The sequence below is a fragment of the Crocodylus siamensis genome, chromosome 11 (assembly GCF_052110815.1).
Source record: "Crocodylus siamensis isolate JL-2025a chromosome 11, ASM5211081v1, whole genome shotgun sequence".
Lineage (NCBI taxonomy): Eukaryota > Metazoa > Chordata > Crocodylia > Crocodylidae > Crocodylus > Crocodylus siamensis.
This window is the reverse complement of record NC_143405.1, coordinates 6,772,071-6,790,737: the sequence shown is the minus strand read 5'-3', so window position 1 is coordinate 6,790,737 and position 18,667 is coordinate 6,772,071. Positions and strand designations below refer to the sequence as shown.

Sequence of the window (18,667 nt, the reverse complement as noted above, 5' to 3'; positions counted from 1 at the left end):
GCTGAGCCTGATATCCAGCCTCACTCAGCAGCTGATTGCATCGGAGGATGTCTGAGCAGCTCCATGATGCTGCTGGGCGTTGATGCATTGCCGTATGTGGGGCGCGAGTAAATTGCTTCCTGACGATGGGCTGATCCGTTGTTGCATTGAAGGATGAGTTTTGATTTCCCCTTTGCATAGATACAAATGTTGTTGTTGCTCATATATTAAGCTAGGTCCCTTTCTAAGCAAGAGCAAGTGCAGTTGGAGACCAGATTCTCTGCTAGTGCAAACTGGCCTGGTTCCACTGACTTCCATGGACCTGTGCCAGTTTTATACCGACAGCTTTTGGCCCCTTTTCTCCTCCCAGGGGATGCTTGCTCATGTTTGAATGCCTCCTTTACGCTGAATGCCAGTGATAAGTAGCTTTCCACAGCACTGTTGATGGAAAGCCTGATACGTTCTCTGAATTTTGTAGGATGTTTTGACTTTCCCCACTCAGTCGAGAGAAGCTCCCTTTGCACATGCCGACGCTGTATTTTGACTGGCTTAAGAAACCAAAGCAGCTTATGTTATAGAAATCCATATTCTCCTCCAGTATGTGTCAGGGGCGGACTGCTGAGCCATCTCCTGGAGTCGGTCTCCTCTAGCCAGCAGCAAAGCTAATCTAATTTGGATCAGCATCTGAAGCAGGGTGCCAAGTTGGCTTGGAAAAGCCATATAAAAAAAAGCACGTTTTGGAGCTCTGAGGATTAACGTATCAGTGCAGCGTGTCTGAGTATTGGGCTGTTGACACTTGCCTGCTTTATGTTATGTAACGAGCAAATTTGTATCTGTGACACTGGTGTAATTCAAATCTGCTTCTACAGAACGTCGCTGGGGTTTGACACTGCCAAATTTATCCACCGTATAAAAATCTCAATTGCTGCGGTTTGGAGGCAGCACTTCCAGAGGCCTGGAAACGACTAAGCTAGTTCTTTTCGGAGAGTGAAAGGGGAGCGATTGCACCCCAGTCTTTAAAATGTAACCACGTTTTCAGGGTTGCTAGGATGTTCTAGGTGCCTCGGGGCCTGAGCAGCCATCCGGGGGCTCCTTTTCAGAGGTGCTCGTCACCTGTGGCTGCCACAGGCTGTGAGCATGGCTCTTCTGAAAATCGAGCCCGGGGTATCTCCCACTGCACCCCTAGACACAGGCACTCGTGCCTCCTTGCCGTGCTCTCAGGTCTTCGTTTCATAGTGCTGGAATGGCAGGAGTGGAAATGGGACAGGGTTGTGCAGGCGTACCCAGGTGCAGAAGCTGGCCGCCTGGAAAAGGAGCAGGTTTGAGGGTTGGGAGAGACTTTCATGCATCGTCTACTGGGAGTGAAGTGTGTCCTGAAAGGTAGCCAGCTGCTGCGCTCGGGACTGGCTTTTAACTCAGCCACTGGGCTGCCTTGAAGATATTTGCACGATGCCAGTAAGAGCAATGGCTTGGTGTCTGTTGGAGTGCCAAGGAGAGGACCTGCTGGGGTGTTCATGGTCCTCCCTCCTGGCCCTCCTTTTGTGCAGCGCCAGGCAGGATGCAGCCCTTACTCTACATTTGAGCTCATCTGCAGAGGCTGTGTGGGCTCTGGGTTGGGGGGAGTGTTTTTGCCTTAGATCAGGACTGTCCAACTGGCAGCCTGTGAGCCCGGTAGCATAGCTTGGTGGTGGTGGGGGAGCAGGGCACCAGCCCTAGGTGCTGACCGAAGAGGTTAACCTGCAGCCCTGGGCTCCAAATTTGGCTGCGACTCTCCCAACCGCTCTCCCTCTTCCTGTTCCACCTCCCAATGGCAGGGAGCACAGCCGATGGGGCAGAGGTAGCCTGTGGCCAGAGCTTCAGGGGGAGCCGGGGGTGCTGGCACGGCACAGCGCGGAGGTGCCAGTGTCACAACATGGCACAGCAGGAGGCCCCTCAGGCATTGGACAGTCCTGCCCTAGATGACTGCAAAAGCCCGGTTGTAAGGCTGTTTTCTGTGCATTTCTAGCATATTTCCTGCTTTTTCTTTTTTTAAGTTGCACCTTAAAGCAGATGCATTGGCCAGCAGGGTGAGAGTGGCCCTGGTTAGAGATGCTGCTGACCCCATGCCTTCCCTCTGTGTCCTTCCAGTGCTCGGCCAGGTGTGGGGAGCGGAGCGTGGTGACCAGGGACATCCGGTGCTCGGAGGACGAGAAGCTCTGTGATGCCACCACCAAGCCGCTAGCCGAGAAGAACTGCACAGGCCCCCCTTGCGACCGGCAGTGGACTGTCTCCGACTGGGGACCGGTGAGTCACCGTTGGGCGGTGGGGAGCAAAGTGACACCAGGAGCCCAAAGGCGATGGTTTTAGCCCTGCTCCTTTATATCATATACAGTCCACAGGCCATGGTCTGCTCCTGGTTGCCTCCGTCTGGCCTGGGAAGCTGCAGCGGAGCTGCCCAGCAGCAGAGTTTGGCTCTGTGTTTTCATTCAGCTTCTCTTTTGAAGAAACTTTCAGGATCCCTCTGTGCTTTTTCCCCCTCTCTTCCCTCACCTGTGATCTGTGGGGAGTGGGGGGAAGGTCTGTGGTCAAGACAGGACCCCTGGGTTCTCATCTCGGTGCTGTCTGGGCCCGTGTGACCGAGGCTAGTCTCCCGCAGAGCGGCAGCTGGGCAGAGCTGGTCTTGCGGGCTTCGGTTTCCCCAGCCACAGAAGGATGCTTCTGTGCATCTGGCGTTCACGTCCGAAGGAGCAAAGCCTTGCGCTAGACAGCACCCCAGGCTCCTGCCTCTTGGTTGTCTGCTCTGACCGCTGCCTGTCTCCGCACTGTGACGCACCACGAGGGCCATGCCTGCCTCGATGCTGGCAAGCCCCTTTGCACCGGACTTTCTTCTGGTGCTGCCCCCATAGTTGTTCTGTGCCCTGGGGAAGGGGTGAGAGAAGATGACCTGGTGTGCCATCATCTGAGGATACCAGTGACCTCCTCCGGCCCCCCAGCATCGTAGCAGGCGTCACCACGATCCCAGCGCTGCAAGTCCACATATAGCAGTGGCCAGCGCAGCAGGGACAGCAGTGAGCAACAGCAATAAACTTCGCAAGCTCGGAGAAGTGGCGCCTGCAGAAAGCAAGAGGTGGGAGAGAGCGGAGGAGCCCTTCGCGTCGGTGTCTGGAGATTACTGAGGCCACAGCAAATCCTCCTGCCATCCGAACGCTCGCAGTTAAGCTGACCTGGCACTGCTTCCCCCCGGCTGGGGATTATGCTGAACTTGTTAGCTATCGTTCAGAGACCTGAGCTTGGCACCAGCCCCCAGGCTGCCAGTAACACCTCGTCTCCAGCGCAAGCCGAACCCCGGCTGCAGGCTCGTTGCACCATCTCCCGTGAGCCAGCGCGTTACAGGGAGACGGAGGGAGCATAGGGAGGTGATTCCAGCTGTCATCGCAGTCCGGGGCTTGGCGGGAGGTGAGGCAGCCAGCTCGGATTTTGCAATCTGCTGGCCCCACCTGTGATTTGTTTTGCGCTTGGGTCCCTTGGGCCTGGAAGGAGAGCCCCCAGGAGTCCTGCGTGGAAGGGCGTCTCCCAAGGGCACTGCACTGGTCTGCGTTCCCAGCCTCCTCTTGCCTTCGTTAGGACCGTTTCCAGGGTCAGGTTATTTACCATGCTTCCCGCTCGCTGCAACTACACCGACACCTGCTGTTATCGGCTGCTGTTCAGAGGACGAGAGGCAGCCAGTGGGCTGAGAGCCATCGTGGGGTGGGTGGAAAACTCCATCCATCTCCTTGTCCTGCAGTGTCTTGCTTGAATAAACAGCTGAGGGGCTCAGTTCCAAAAACCCAAGGAATTATGATCCCTTTATGTGGCTCTGGTGCAGACTCTCGCTCGCAGCCAGGGCTGGGTCTAGCCAAGGGAATGGGGCAGGCGTGCAGCCTTGCTGTTCCACACAGGCCTCCCCTTATGTCTGTGCAAGTGGCTGGCGGCTTACCCTGTCCCTGAGATGCCCCAAAGCTGGAAGGAGGAGGGAAGGATGGGATTTTCCCCCACCCCTCCTGCCTTTTCCTGCTAAAATGGGTAGAGTGCATGAAGCTCAAACCCCTGCCGAAGCTCATCCTAATGCAAGGGAAACCCCTGACTACCAATGCATCGCCTCTGCTTCATCCTGCCCTTCCAGAGACATGCAACAGACTGGTTGCAGTAATCAGGTTAGGCAGAAATTACAGGCTCTTTACTTTGCTTGCACACTCCGTGCAGCAAATTTGAGGCTAGATTTTAGACTCATTTCCGGCCGGGGCCTCCCTTGACTCGTGTAACCGAGAGCACAGATCAGCTGTGAGAGATTAGCACATGCTTCCTTATCCACCCTGGTCTGGTTTGAGCAAACTTCTGGGTTTGCTCAGTTCAGCCTCTGGGCCACTCGCAAACAGCCGGGGCAAAGCTGTTGGCTGTTTGCTCAGTAGGATCGTCTGTGCCGCACAGTGGACTGACTCGCAAACCTACCCAGGTCTTTCCAGGCGGTGGTTTAAATGCCCTGGACGCATGGACGTGCATTTGCACGAATGGCAGGGAATCCGCTTTGTTCTTCCGAGCAAGAACGAGCTACCAGTGGAAGCGAACCAGAGGGTTTCCCACATACCATCAAAGAGGTGGCCCCATTTCCAGTCTAGCTATACTTTTATTGCACTATTCACTCAGTCTGCTCCTGCACTTCTGAGCTTCTCTTCTTTCTCCCCCAAATCCTCTCTCTGTCTCCCTGAGAGTAGAGAGCGAGCAGCGTCTCTCTGACTTGATCTTACCAACCAGGGCTGGGAAATCCCAGCTACGTTCATGCCAGACCCTTGCGTCATGTCAGAGCGAGCAAGAACCTATCGAGCCCTGAACTCAGAGCTGATATTTTGGGCTCAGCTTCCTCTCTAGTTGAAAAAGGAAGGAACTGGGGATAGGGGTGCGAAGAAAAGGGGAGGCGGGATTGAAGTCCAGAGGGACCCCAGATGGTATGAAATAGCTGTTGCAGTCCCCAGCTTTGCTTCTGCTCTTTCAGCTGTGCCCCTGCTGAGAGCCAGCAGCTGCACCTTGTGCCCAGCCAGGTCTGCTTGTGAGACGGACCGTCGGATGTCACTTGTCACTTGTGGGCGACTGACTCAAAGCAACAGATCCAGTTCCCCATCCTTCTTGTCAGGCTGGTTGGGAGCCCTCTGGTTTCGTACGTCTTTTTGGCTAGTGCCAGAGGTGCTCTTTTTTGGTCAGTGGGTCCAGGAAGAGCAGGGTGACACTGAATTACCTTTTCACCCCTCCCCATTTGAACTGTGCTTCTGGGTCTGTTTTGCATTAGGCAGGCACTTGGTTTCAGAGCTGGGAGACTTCCCAGGCTACAGGAGCTCTCCCCAACTATGCAAGGCTATGTGTGCAAAAACACACGTGCCCTTTTTGATGCGCAGTGGGTTATGTGCACAAAACTATGTGCAAATGTGGAGCTGGCTGAAAAATCAGGGTGCAGGATCTAAACCAGCATCATCACTGTGCCTGTTCTTGATATATCCTTGCCAGGGTTTTCCGCAACTTTTGTCACGTTCCAGATTAAGCCTGGGCATGCACTGCCAACACGATCCCATCATCCACACACAGGAGGAAACCACAGTTATGAATAGTGAATGGCCCAGCTGCAAGGATCTTAGCTAATGTGCATCCAGCTCCAAACTTCTGCTTGGTTGCAGGAGCACTTGGGCAGGGGTTCAAGCTGAGCTCTTCCCAATACAAAGCAAAGATCTGGTGGGTGGGCCACACCCGGAGATCCCCGCTCCCAAAACTTCTCCTGGCTCAACCACTTGAGGACTTCAGCACGGGGTATCAGGTGTGGGAGGTGCTCCAGTTACCATGTTTTCATTAACCATCATAGCCCGCAGAGCAGGGATGTGCGAGTGAAACGTGCTGGTGACATGACGTTGAGAGGCATCCTCGCTCCAGAGGAGGATCAGAATATCACAGAGGAAAGACTGGATGGCTTGGAGGCATGACAGTCTGTCTTCTCCCTTGGGCTATAATCTTTGCTTGAAATGCCTGAAGTTTGGGAGTTTTCAAACAACCCCGTGGCCCACCCCCCCTAATATCTTTCTTTATAAAAAAAAAAAAAAAAAAAGTGTGGTGTGTGTGTCAGCCAGGCCTTGTTCTGGAGCTATTTTTATAGCGATTTTGATTTGGTGGCATTGGCTAAAAATAAGTGGTTTCCATGACAACAGCTGCAGTGTGAAATACAGCACATCTCAAAGCGCTGCAACAAAAAGAACGTGAGGACTTTCACTGTTTAAAGTATAGGTTGAGACAATACCTGTGCAGTTTTTTATTGAAATGAGGGGGATATATTTGTACCCAATTACCTTAGATTTTTTTTTGGTCTCTTTGAAGGCTGCTGCATGTTTTATCTAAAGCAAACAAAGCACTTGGCCTTCTCATTTTCCTCTTGCACCTTCATTCTCTCCCTCTACCCAGCAGTGAGACTTGGCAAGTCTTTCTTAAAAATTAAGAGCCAGCGTATTGCACTGCAGGGGGCTGGGGGGGGGAATGGGGATAAGGGGATGAGGAGCGCAGGGTCAGGGGAGCAGCTGGGATATGGGGGGCTCCTTCAGGTTTCCCTAAAGGCAGCTTCTGTCTTCATCCATCTCTTCAGCCAAAGCAGAGAGATCCCTTGTAGGATTATGAAGCCAAATGTTGAGTTTAGAGGTGATTAAGAGAGCCGCACAGATAACATGGTACAGAACTGGGTGCCTTATTTAGCACCGTATTCATCCCAGCTTGGAGATGAGCTCCTTTAGGACTTGGTGAGTGGGCCTGGTGGTGCCTCGGCTCTCCATGCACGTCTGCCATCTGCTTGTTTGTGCTCTCACCCAAGTTGGCCACAGCCACAATAACTGGCGTCTCTTTTGTTCTCCGTAACACATGGGCACCAGTTACTTGTCAGCTGAGTTCCTGGCAGTGAAGGGGGCTGACAGGTTTTGCAAGAAACGAGGTGGCTTTATCAGGAAAGTCCTGGCTTGGGATTTTGGATCTGGTAGCCAGGTCTGCCAGAGCCTTCCTGTGCGATCAGGGCAAGTCATCAAGCCACCATGGCCCAGAGCATCTAACGCTATGCTGGCCATTTTGGTTGCCCAAATGGAGACCCCTCAAAGGACGCTAAGGGAATGAAGGTGTTTTTCAGGCCCAGCTCTGGGTCGGTTTCTAGCTGCCTTGGGTAAGCTCTTCTGTACCGTCCCCGAGATCAACCTTACAGGGCCCGAGATATAAAAAAAAAAAAAAAAAATGTGCCCATGAAGTCCTTGCTTGAAGGAACTTGCAAGCAAGAACTTCCCATCCTTGAACTCCTTTCCAGCTGAAGCTGAGGCAGAAACGATCCGCTGACGGGCTTCCCTGTCACCATGTAGGGCTGCCACGCTGTCCCTTCCTGCCCCTCACTCTTGTCACCCTGCTCTTTCTGTTTCAGTGCAGCGGCAGCTGCGGGCAGGGGAGGATGATCAGGCACGTGTACTGTAAAACCAGCGATGGGCGCGTGGTGCCGGAGTCGCAGTGCAACCTGGAGACCAAGCCGCTGGCGATCCACCCCTGTGGGGATAAGAACTGCCCTTCGCACTGGCTGGCACAGGACTGGGAACGGGTAAGAGAGACCTGCGCCAAGGCTTACGACTTTGTCCTCCTCCTGCCTTTGCCGAGAGGGCGGTACAGGGGGCTCTTACTTTCTGGGTCTAATCCCACCTGTGAAAGGCTCGGTTATCCTCCTGGCAAAGCAGGGGCAATGCGAACTGTCTCAAGGGCCTCAAGCACAGGCTTATGCAGACCTTCCTGCAACGGGGGGGTCACTGGGGCATTGCCATGCCCTGCTCTCCCGGGTGGCTGGCAGCAGGACGGACTCGTGGATGTTGTGGCGTGGTGCTGGGAACCCCATTCACTCGGACACCGTTACTGAGTCGAGACTGGGATGGGCGTGAGCTCAGCTCCAGCTCTCTCTGCTCAACGTGACGTGACACTGAGCATCTCTGGGACATGTCATTTTAATCTCTCCTCCTGTCTGGTTTCTGTCCTGGGCAGTGTAACACCACCTGTGGCCGTGGGGTGAAGAAGAGGATAGTGCTGTGTCTGGAGATCGTCAATGGGAAGATAAAAACACGGAGCCCCCCCGACTGCGACGTCACCAAGAAACCGGTAGAAGAAAGCACCTGCTTCGAACGGCCTTGTTTCAAGTGGTACACGACTCCCTGGTCTGAGGTGAGAGGGTTGCTGAGGTCTGGGGTGTATTTCCAAGGGGTGCCACTTAGATCTAGTAGGGACTAATTTGTGGGCGACAGCCTGAGACGGGAAAGAGCCGGGCCCAGTGAACAGGGCACCCGGCGGGAGCTCTGTTGCAGGCTCTGCCCCTTCTGTGTCAGACCCCTTCAGTCCTTGCCTTGGTTTCCTCATTGACAAAACGGGGGTAACACTGTTCATCCAACTTCACAAAGTGCTCAGAGGTGCCTGGATGGGAAGCAGCAGTGGCGTGCTCGATGCTGCCATTGCCAATGGCCGCCCATCTTGGAAACCTCAGTGGAGGTAAGGACATAAGAACAATCCTCTCCCCTCAAGACCCAGAGGAACAGAAACCTTCTCCTCCGCAGTTTGTGCTATCCCCATTGTCTCCTCAGGAGCCTCCTCATAGGGGCTATCAATCTAGGACCTCACCTGGGTGCTAAATGACGCAGGGAGGTGGGGTAAGGGTGGGTGAAACACCCTGCCTTGGGGGTCCTGTTTTCAGGCATGCACCGGGAGCGCGATCCTCTGGTCCGCAGGGCAATCAGGAGAAGGACCTGCCCCTTCTCCCAGCCTTCCCCCTACGGCGAAAGTGCAAAATTCTTTCCGCACGCTGTCTGGCACACGGACGAATGCACAATAGCTGTAAATGGACATAGGAAAACGGAGCACAAAATGAACTGTTCCAGCGTAGCTCGCATGGCACAGCCGGCAATGGCTCATCCAGAGACGCTTCTGGCCTGATTGCCAAGAACTGATTAGGATTTGGTTATTTGGGCCAAGGCAGCCTTTCACTGTATTAGCAGCTCGAAGTGGAGCACGCGCCCTGCCAAGATGTAATCAAGTACTCGCTGTGCTTTTGGAGAGCAGGAATGAAAGGAAGTGTTTCGGGTTGGCTTTTTGTGTTGTTGTAGGAATCCGGCTAGGTCTGCAGGGCCAGCCGTAATGATGTGTGTAATGAGACAAGGGAAGGGAGAAGGGATTGGCAGATACAGGCTGGGAGAATTGGGGGCAGTAGATTGTCCTTAGCGCAGTGAAACCTGCCCAAATATTTGCTGCACTGGTGGCTCCCAGGGTTTGGAAAAATAAGGGAAGAGATCCCAGGGCATATGTAGGGAAAAGCTGGGGGCCACTTGCACCCTTTCTGTGTCATAGCTAGCATACATGCACATGCACTTTTGTAGCAGTCCCTGCAAAAACAGGCCAAGGTCATGGAGGTGGAACGGACAGCTTCTTCCGGAGATGGTGCCAGGAGATTAGGGTTGATATGGGTTGGGAGGGAGGCACAGATGAGAAGGTTTGGCCTGTCCTGGTGAATGAGTGTGTGCTGACTACCAGGGCCATTGCTATGCCGTGGCAGAGGTGAAATCCCCAACCCCTGCTTGATTATGGCTTGGCAAGTCGGCTCTCCGAACACGCGAAAACTTGAACCTGGACCAGATTCTGGTTCTGAGAGTTTGTTTGGGAGGTGGCTGTGGGACTGATGGAGTCCTGCAGGCCGAGGTCTTGCCAGCTTGCAGATCCCCAGCCATGAAAGCGGGCAATGTCCATGTGTGCTTACGGCCCTACGAGCACAGATGGACCCTGAGCAGGAGCATTCCTGTCTTGTCTCGAAAGACCAGCACACGTGGTGCTTCAAAGGCAAATAAAGAGCTGCAGGTCCCTGGCGTTACAGGGAAAGAAGAGCCTGGATTATAGCTCTTCCCTTCAGCATCCCAGGCAGCTTGTTTAATTTTCTTTCGAAACTGGTCATTGATGTAGCCCTTAATTAACCAGGCCAATATGAGACCCCATCTCAGTGTCAGCAGAGAGAGAGCGAGCCAAGGCATCACAAAGATTGACCTAGTTGTATTGAGTCATAAGGTCTAAGAGGGTGCTGGATTTTCCTAATGTGCTGCTCTGGTGGGGAGGCTTGGCTGGACAAGCCCCACCAGGGACATTTGCCCTCCATGCAGAGACAGCCGATGATAGAAAGTGCAGTGTAAATGTTGCCTTCCACTTTGTGCGTGGCCCTTTGGAGAGAGGGGACTTTCATCTCTCCTATGTGTGGTTGTGTCCACCTCTGGAGGAAGGTGGGGATTTGGCTTAATTCAGAGACTCGGTTCAAAACTGTAGCAACTGTCTTTGCAATGGGTTGTTCGAGGAAGGGGCAGGGTGGTTCTTGATGAAAGGGAACCACTGGCAACCCCTGAACATGGCTAGTGACTTCCTCTTAGGGGTTTGCCACGTATAGGCCTCAGATGCTTCTGCCAGTGACGAGACGTGTAACCTGTGAAGTGAGGCAATACCTCTTCATTGGACCAACCTGTGTAGTCAGGAGAGATGAGCTTTTGGGCTTCAAGAGCTCTTTGTCAGGTCTGGGAAAGAAGCACCCAGAGTCCAAAGTCAGCTGCTCAAAGTCAGCTGCTCTCATTTCACTGGGTTGTTAATCTTTGGGCCACTGGGAAGAGAAGCGGCCAGTTCTCACCTGTGGAGTGGAGAGGAGTCAGCAGAGGGGAAGATGAGAGTCAATCTGTGATGGGCCATAAAAACAATGTCTGGTGTCCAGCAAAGCTATGCCGTCCTGCCAACAATGCTCCTCTCTGCTTCCCAGTGCACAAAGACCTGTGGCATTGGAGTGAGAATGCGTGATGTGAAATGCTACCAGGGGAAGGATATTGTTCGTGGCTGCGACCCCCTTGTGAAGCCGGTTGGGAAACAAACCTGTGACCTGCAACCCTGCCCTACTGAGCCGCCAGGTGAGGAAAGGCATCCAGATACTTCTTTCATTGTGGGGTCTGGGGCTGCCCTTCTAGTACAAACCAAGAGGGACAGGGGTTGACTGAAGCTGTGCCTATGTATATGGGAAGGTTTCTTCTACATCAGTTATGTGTGAATATAAACTAGTAGTTATACCCAGATAGGCCTGCCCGCACCTTTGAGGACACTCTTATTCTGGTGTAATAAGCTGTTCAAAACTCAGCTGCAAAGTCATGATAACCACCGCAGAACGAGGCATGTTTCTGTACATTGGTGGGCCTGCCTACACGTGCTTTTACATGCGCCTAAACGTAATGTGCATTTACCTAATGTGCATTACGGCAATTTAGGTGCGTGTCTACATGTGCATGTGCTAAGGCACACTCATGCGGTGTGCGGACTGACTTGGGTCCCAAGTCAGTTGACATACACAGTGTAAATGCGCCTTAGCACGTCTACATGTGCGTTAAGGCGCTTTAGCTCTCTGCGCATAAATTTGATACCTACTTTTGCAGGTATCAAACTTAGGTGTGAATAGCCTGAAATCACCATTTTTAAGGTGCATTAAGGGTGTGCACGTGTAGACCTGTGCCCTTAATGCACCTTAAAAATAGCGAATGCACCTTAAATCGGCACATGCACACGTGCCTTGTGTCTCTGTAGGGTGCTAGGCATGTATTGCTCTGAAAGAAAGTGCAATAGCTGCTAAGTAGTCAAAACAGCAGAGTTTTCTCTGACCCAAATGCTGACTCTGGTAGCATGTTGCTGTGTTTAAATCCCCACTAATGTCTGAGTACGGTTCATCTGTGGTCTTATCTGAATGATTTTAGACTCCTACATCCTGTGGGATTCGTGACCATCTCATTTTCCAGCTGGGGTCCCTTGACTCGAAGAGGCTGTGATCTCCAGTGAACATGTAGTTCTCAGTCTGTACTAGGAGTTGGAAATAAGGATGGGTGTGTACATAAAGCACAAGAGTGGGGGTCTTTGGGCTTTGCTGTGGACTTGCTTTGTGGCTTCTGTTACCCATTGCTCTCTTCTCCCTGTGGGCGGTGAGGTTTGATAACACTTTGTGGGAGGGAAGTATCGTGGAAGGGCAGAACGCTACTAGAAGAAGAGCAATTCAGACAGCTGCCTTCATGTCACCAAGACCTTTTTACCACCTGAGTTTTGTATCGTGGCTCCTCACAACAGCACTATTATAGGGAGGGAGTTTTTTGACTCATTTGGCTGCCGCCCACGTGCTCTAAGAGCATCACAATTGCCTTTATACAATATTGGGACATATGTGGGATGCCCTGAAGTTGCCTTCTCCTTCCATTCAGCTGGCCGTTCACGCTAAGTGGTTACCATAATCCTGCTGTTCGCTATCACGTGAGCGGCTCAGGAGAGATCGTCTGCTTTTCTGTTCAGAGTTGGAGCAGCGTCTAGCACAGAGGGGTCCCAGTCTGTGAAAGGGGCTTTGCTGTGCTACTGGAAAACAAATGATAAATAACAGGGCTTGCCCATGTTCTCTGTGCCCTTTCCCCATTGCTACTGGATCCCAAGGTGTTTATACCCAGTGAGGCAGCACTTTCGTCTTCCCCTTTCGTTCAGTGACATCCCAAGAGAGAATCAGGCTTCAGAAACAAAACTCAGCCCCCTTGGGCCTGGCGCACACAAACATATGACCCTGTCCCAGCCCAGCTTTGCTGTTACTATTTAAGAAGCCGCAGCACAAAGCGAGGCCGCTTCCTGGGATTTGGTGAAACCTGGGCATTTCTATGCTGGTTCAGTCCTTCCTGGGTTGCATTCATTTAAAATGTAAGGCAAGCCAAAGGGGGATTTGAGACAGGCAGGGTGCTGAAAGAAGCCTGCAAAGGTCATTTTGCACCTTGCAGCTTGAAAAGGAAGGACTGAATGGCTTTCCAGAAATGGGTAGGGAGAGCGTAGCTATATTTGAACTAACCAGAGAGGGTCTTTTTATGCTAATCAGAGAGGGAAGAAGAGTTGGACCAATGGAAATCAGAAATACCCTTCATTTGTCCATTAACAAAACTTCCAAAGAGAAACGGAGTCAACAAACCAGAGACGAAATGAGCTAAAAGCGTAGACCGTAATTTTTTTTCCCCATGATGTTGCCTTTTGACTTCTCCTCTTGATTGCCAATCTGTGTTTCTCTTCTCTAGATGACAGCTGTCAGGACCAAGCTGGAACGAACTGTGCTTTGGCAATCAAAGTGAACCTCTGCAGCCACTGGTATTATAGCAAAGCTTGCTGCAGGTCCTGCAGGGCCCCTCATTCCTAGTGGCGAGGTTAGAAGGACTTCGGGTCTCAGACTTGGAAGGACCGGAGGGTAGTCTGCTCACAAGCATCCGGCGTTTGGCTAGAGCGGTAACAGGCAAGAGGTGGGGAACACCCCGGTTGCATTCGCCTACTTCCAGAAAGCCATCGCTCTGCAGAGCCAAGTGTGCCACGGACTTGCGTTGCGGCTGTTTCCTCCCACCGCTGAAAAGATACCACCCTTGTTCCTCTCTCCCCTTCCTCATAACGGAGGGAAATGGCACCAGCAGAAACGACAGCTCCGTTACTACTGTATATGGGTAGCCTCTGACGATTGAGAACTGTACATAGCATCTTGTATATTTGATTCATCCTAGCTCCAAAACATTCCCGTGTCTTAAAAGGGCTCTCCTTCGTGTGCTATTCAATATGGGAGTTTTAGATGGATGATGGTAAAGAGCAAACCATGCAACATGGAAGCACCACGATCTTCTCCCTAGCAGGAGGTCCTCGTACCTGCTTTCTGATTTAGCCCCTACGCCTGTCTTCTAGCCTTCATTGCCTTTCTGTAATGGCAGGAAGCTGAACTTCATTCCTTCAATGACCTTAAGCCAAAGCCCTTTGTGTAATATGTAGGTGTATACTTTTTCAGAGAATTTTATCTTATAATCAAACTTCAGTGCCATAGCCCTTATAAAAATCATAATGCTGACATAATGTATATAATAAGGAAACATAACTGCACTTTATATCACAGAAAAGATGTGCTCTTTTTAATATATTTGTTTACAAACAGTGACCTTTATCCCTATAATCATTAATTTGTACTCGTATGTATATTTTAATAAAATTGTCATATTTATGATGGTATCTTGTTTTATTCTCAAGTTTTTAGCATATGTTTCTCCCTGTGTGTGTGGCAGCTGATGCCACGTATGGATAGGAGTCCCTGCCAATAGAAGCCCTGATCCTGCAGACACGTATGTAGCGGTCCCTTCACGGCAGATAGGGACTGTCTTTGTGTTCATGGGCTGGATGCTCTGGCCCACAACTGCGTGGCTATCAATAAAAAAGAGCTCAGCCTCTGAAACCATGTCAAAGAGTAGTTTATTTATTTATTTTTTTATTAATTTTTTTCTCAGTGAGCTCAGAAGTCCTGTACAGCAGTTCACTGCGTGAAGGTGAGTGAAACGGGTGACGGGGCTTGCTAAGGTGTCGAAGGTCTACTGGGAAAAAAAGAGGGAAGATGGAAACAGAAGTCTGTCTACAGAAAAGGCAAAAGATCCAAAGTCTAAATGCATTTGAAACAAACTGGAGTCAGGGATTGTACAAATTAAGAGAGCTGTAGAAGCGGCTGCTGTTACACTAGATTACTCAGAAGACAGAACACCATTCCCCAGCAAACACATTGACATCAATGCTTCCCCAGTTACACAGCTCAAGAAGGAAGAAACCAGGCACGTTAGACTTGTTACAAACCAAGACAGAACCCCCCCAAGAATGTCTAAGATATTCAGTTGTAAAGAATAACTTGCACATTAAAAAGGTCTCCCATAGAATTAAAAAAAACCCCTCGAGGGCAAAAGTAAAATATCCAGTTGGGCCATATACAGTATTTATAAGCGGACGAGTCTGAAACGACTGCTTTCCCCTCGGAGAGTGCGTCTTTAATAACAAGCCCGGGATGCGGGCGCGACGCGGAGGCCGTTAGAGTCTATTTGCAGCCGGTCCGTTCTTCTCTGAAAATGAGTGAGTCGTTCTGCGATTACGGAGCCTGAATGGTGTATAACGCCGTTACAAAGGAGAGCCTTCAGAAGACAAGTCGTACGCATCAGGAAAACAAAAGCAGCCTTGAGACAGGAGCGCACATGCGCACGCCTGTGGAAGGGCCTTTCCAGGCGCTTATGCTATCGCTGGGTCCCTCTTCTAAAGAAATTAGAAACGGTTTGTTTCTTAAACGAGAAGAAAATGGTTCCTTTTGATTGTGTTTTATCCAGGGAAAGGCTTGCCTTCCTCCATCAGCATATGGCAGTCCTCTAACCGCTAAGCACGGTGCTTTTTGAGTTGCAACATCAAGAATTTACAAGCCCGAACATGTCTTCAGTGCACACAGGCTGCGATTAGCTCGTCCGCCTGTTAAAATACCGCGGCAAGGTCACAGATTGTGTTTCCGCTCAAGGGGGGGATTCAGCTCTCTGCCTTGCCACTATCCCAGCGCTTTCCCAGTGTGTCGGCCTGTTATCATGAAAGGCAAGATAACCATGGTGCGTTTCCACTTTCATCTGTGAGCAGGAGTTTGAAAACTTCAGAAGACGGCGCTTCCAGAGCAATTGCTGTTCAAGACAGCAGAGGGACCAGGGGGTGGAGAAATGGATAAGCTGGGCATGGGCCCTGGGCACTACTGGCTGCAGAGCAGCCCCCTTTTTGAGGTGGGGCATGACCCTGGCTTTTGCTGTGAATTAGAAATTCTTGTTATGGGAACTCTGCCAGTGGCTTGGAATTGAGACCGGTCCATTGCCTCTGCCTAAAAGCCTTGTGATGCGTTTCCAGGTGGAAAAAAACTGGGGAAAAAGTCTTTTTTTTTTTTGCTTAGCCCTCAGTTGCCCAGTTCAGAAGTGTGTGTGTATAGTATCATTTGGGGGGGAGGGGGGGTTGGAAAACCAAAGTTGCTTGGTGATAAATTGTCTCTCTCTTGTTACATAGGAATCAGATAGTGGTGTTAAAAACCCCCAATTACTTTCCCTAGGGACAGCTGCATTTCACCTCTGGAAGCCTCTTCTAGAGGACAAGACCCTGCGTCAACTGTATCCTGTACCTTGGGGGGTGGGGGGCATCCTTCTGCACATGGGGTTGTGCCCAATAAATAGACAGTGGAGAGAAAAAGAGTGAGAGCTCGAGCTCCTGCATTGTAGAAAGGTCAGAGATGACCGTTTTGGTTCACTACCTCGTAGATCAAGCCCATCTCTGCTGACTGCTCGCGCAGGGCGACATTCCCCTCCGAGCCCTGCAGAAGGCCTGTACACCACTCAGTTCCAGTTGGTGCCATTTCCAGGTCTGCAGTAGTTTGTAGGCTGGCCCCCCCCCAGCTCAAGGGTGGGTTTGACCCTCCAAGAGGGATGACAGATGCCTGTTGGCTTGTGCAGCCTTGTCTTGCTGTGACGGCCCCTGCACCTGTACCTGCTGGTATTCACCACCCTGATGGTCATCAGGGGACCTCTTGATGGGTATAAAAGGATGCACAATATCAAAATTTCATCTAATAAAAAAAAAATTAAATGTGCAGCCCCACAAAACCCCTCCAAGCAGCATATGCTATGGCCCTCTCTGTCCCTCCCTCTCCCCGCCCCCCCCCCCCTTTATTTTTCCTCTTTATATAGTGGTTTACTATATGTATAGCTATATATAACATATAAATACATTCATCATTTTAAAACACTTCCACAGATTTTTTTTTTTTAAAGAGTTTCACCATTATTGAAAGCTCGGCTGTTGTAGAAAAAGCCTCGCACGGGCTGGCCAGCTCGCTACGTCCAGGCTCTAGCAGCTCAGACATCCGTGCTTATGCTCCGGCTGCGAGAGAAAGCCTCCCGCATGGCCGAGAGGCGGTTTGGGTTCAGCGCTTGCAGGTTCGAGACGCTCACCGGCAGTTCAATATCTTCCTGGCTGATGTTCTTGTAGCTGACGCGGTCGCCCCCGTTGCGGACCTCTTCGGGGGGCTGCTGGAGGAAGAAGGTGGGCGGCTCATAGTGGGAGCAGCTGGGGCACACGGTCCGGCACTGCGAGTGCTTTTTGTGGAAGGGCGAGGAGGCGGTGTAGACGGAGGGCCCATTGGTCAGCACTACATTGTGGTTGCTGTGGAGGGGAGGGATGTGGGAGTGCACGGCGAAGTCCGGCTCCTCCTCATCCTCTTCGGACTCGTCTTTTTTGCAGCAGTAATACTGAAAAGCCGGCGAGAAGGAGAACGACCAGTTACTTTGGAGCTTGGTCCCCCTAAAGCACGACAAACCCCAGCTGCACGCGGGAGGTTGAACGTGGGGTGTATTGGGTTCGGCCCAGGATGGACGTGGAGCTTGGGACGCACCCAAAGCTCAGGTTCGTCCAGGTTGAGGCCCCATCTCTTGCCCTGTGTTAAAGGCATTGGATAAAATGCTCCTGACGGATGCGCGGGCGGGGTTGGACCAGAGAGACTAGCACTGGCATCCCCCCTCCTTCAAGGATAAATAAAAGGTTTGAGCCTGCTGCGGGAAGGGCCAGGCTGTGCCGGGCTGAGACCCTGGCTCCAAATGGCTTTCAAACACTGCAAACCCCGCGTGAGCCTCCTGGGGCAGGACTGGCTGAGGGGCACGTCATGCGCTCGTGAGGTGCCCCACATGCTGGCCGCTCTTTGACTCCGTGTTCCCAGGCGATGGCCATGCCCTGCCTATAAGCATTCAGTGCTCAGCAAACTCGCCCATGCCTCCCTTCCTCCCCGCCGTACCCCGGGCTGAGACGCCCGTGTGCCCAGCAGCTGCATGGGTGATGCACGGCCCCGGTGAGGAGTACCTGGAGCCTACAGTAGCAGAGAACCGCGATGATACAAAGCAAAATGACGGTCGCTAATATTCCACCTGTGATGACCACAGTCCCGGCTGTCATTCGACCTCTTCTCCATTAACAGCCTGCAAGACACAATGTGCTCCTTAAGCATCGTGGGGAAGGAGGGCAAACCTGCCTGCAGCCAAAAGTGGCCTGAACATCCACTCAGCACCCACCAAAGGCACTGTGCTCTAGGGGGCCAAGCCCACCCTTGCAGTACTGCCCTGGGGTGGGCATACTTCTCCCCAACGGGGTGCAGACAGCTGGTCCCAGCGCCACAGGCTCTGCCATCAGGCTTGTATCCCACGGGGTCAGGGTGCCCGGCAGCAGCAGGTGGGGCTACTGTCCCATGCTACGTGCATCTGAAATCATTGCCTGGGTCCAGGCCAACCCCATTCCTGGTGTCAAGGGAGGGACATGTAAGAGGATTTGTGCTGCATGGGCCTGTGAGGAGCTGGCCAGGGTACAGGGACTGCTGGAAAGTGATGTGGCTGAAAACATCAGTGCAGAGTACACGGGGAGATGCTGAGAGCCTCTCTGTCATGGCAGGGCCGGGGTACAGTACTTCCCCCCCACCCCAGACTGCAGCCAGCCAAGGTCCCCTAGAGACACTGAGGCTGGCACTGCCTAAGAGCACTGGTGCCAGTCTGGACAGGAGTTTCACTTGGTCTTATTAGGGCTGATGAGGTCCCATCCCTTCTTCCTCCTGCAACAGTTGCAGAAGAGCATGCATACCCTTCCGCAGCAGCCCTAGGCTTGAGTAGGGACCACCTGCCAGCTCCTCTCATAGGGCTTCACAGGGGAACTGAGCGACTGAGGCTGGCCAGGCCTCAGGACCCAGTTGGCCATGGTGGGTGGCTGGTCTGCTGCCCCT

The 18,667-nt window shown here is 52.1% G+C and overlaps 2 protein-coding genes across 11 annotated transcripts in view; one reads left to right on the top strand and one right to left on the bottom strand.

The window, feature by feature from the left end:
* The window catches only part of ADAMTSL2 (ADAMTS like 2), a 46,147-nt gene extending 29,578 nt beyond the window's left edge, over nt 1-16,569 (top strand). For all 7 annotated transcript variants that reach the window (XM_090021879.1, XM_090021881.1, XM_090021880.1 and 4 more), the window contains 5 exons: nt 2,107-2,262; nt 7,421-7,591; nt 8,023-8,199; nt 10,811-10,955; nt 13,125-16,569. In XM_090021879.1, coding sequence (XP_089878005.1) covers nt 2,107-2,262; nt 7,421-7,591; nt 8,023-8,199; nt 10,811-10,955; nt 13,125-13,243 — 768 coding nt within the window. In that variant the 3' untranslated portion in view covers nt 13,244-16,569. The remainder of the gene's footprint in view (nt 1-2,106; nt 2,263-7,420; nt 7,592-8,022; nt 8,200-10,810; nt 10,956-13,124) is intronic.
* A 17-nt stretch (nt 16,570-16,586) lies between these two features.
* Nucleotides 16,587-18,667, bottom strand: part of FAM163B (family with sequence similarity 163 member B) — a 47,270-nt gene continuing 45,189 nt past the window's right edge. For all 4 annotated transcript variants that reach the window (XM_090021884.1, XM_090021887.1, XM_090021885.1 and 1 more), the window contains 2 exons: nt 17,761-17,876; nt 16,587-17,156 (listed from right to left, as the gene is read on the bottom strand). In XM_090021884.1, the coding sequence (XP_089878010.1) occupies nt 16,764-17,156; nt 17,761-17,853 (486 nt within the window). In that variant the 5' untranslated portion in view covers nt 17,854-17,876 and the 3' untranslated portion in view covers nt 16,587-16,763. The remainder of the gene's footprint in view (nt 17,157-17,760; nt 17,877-18,667) is intronic.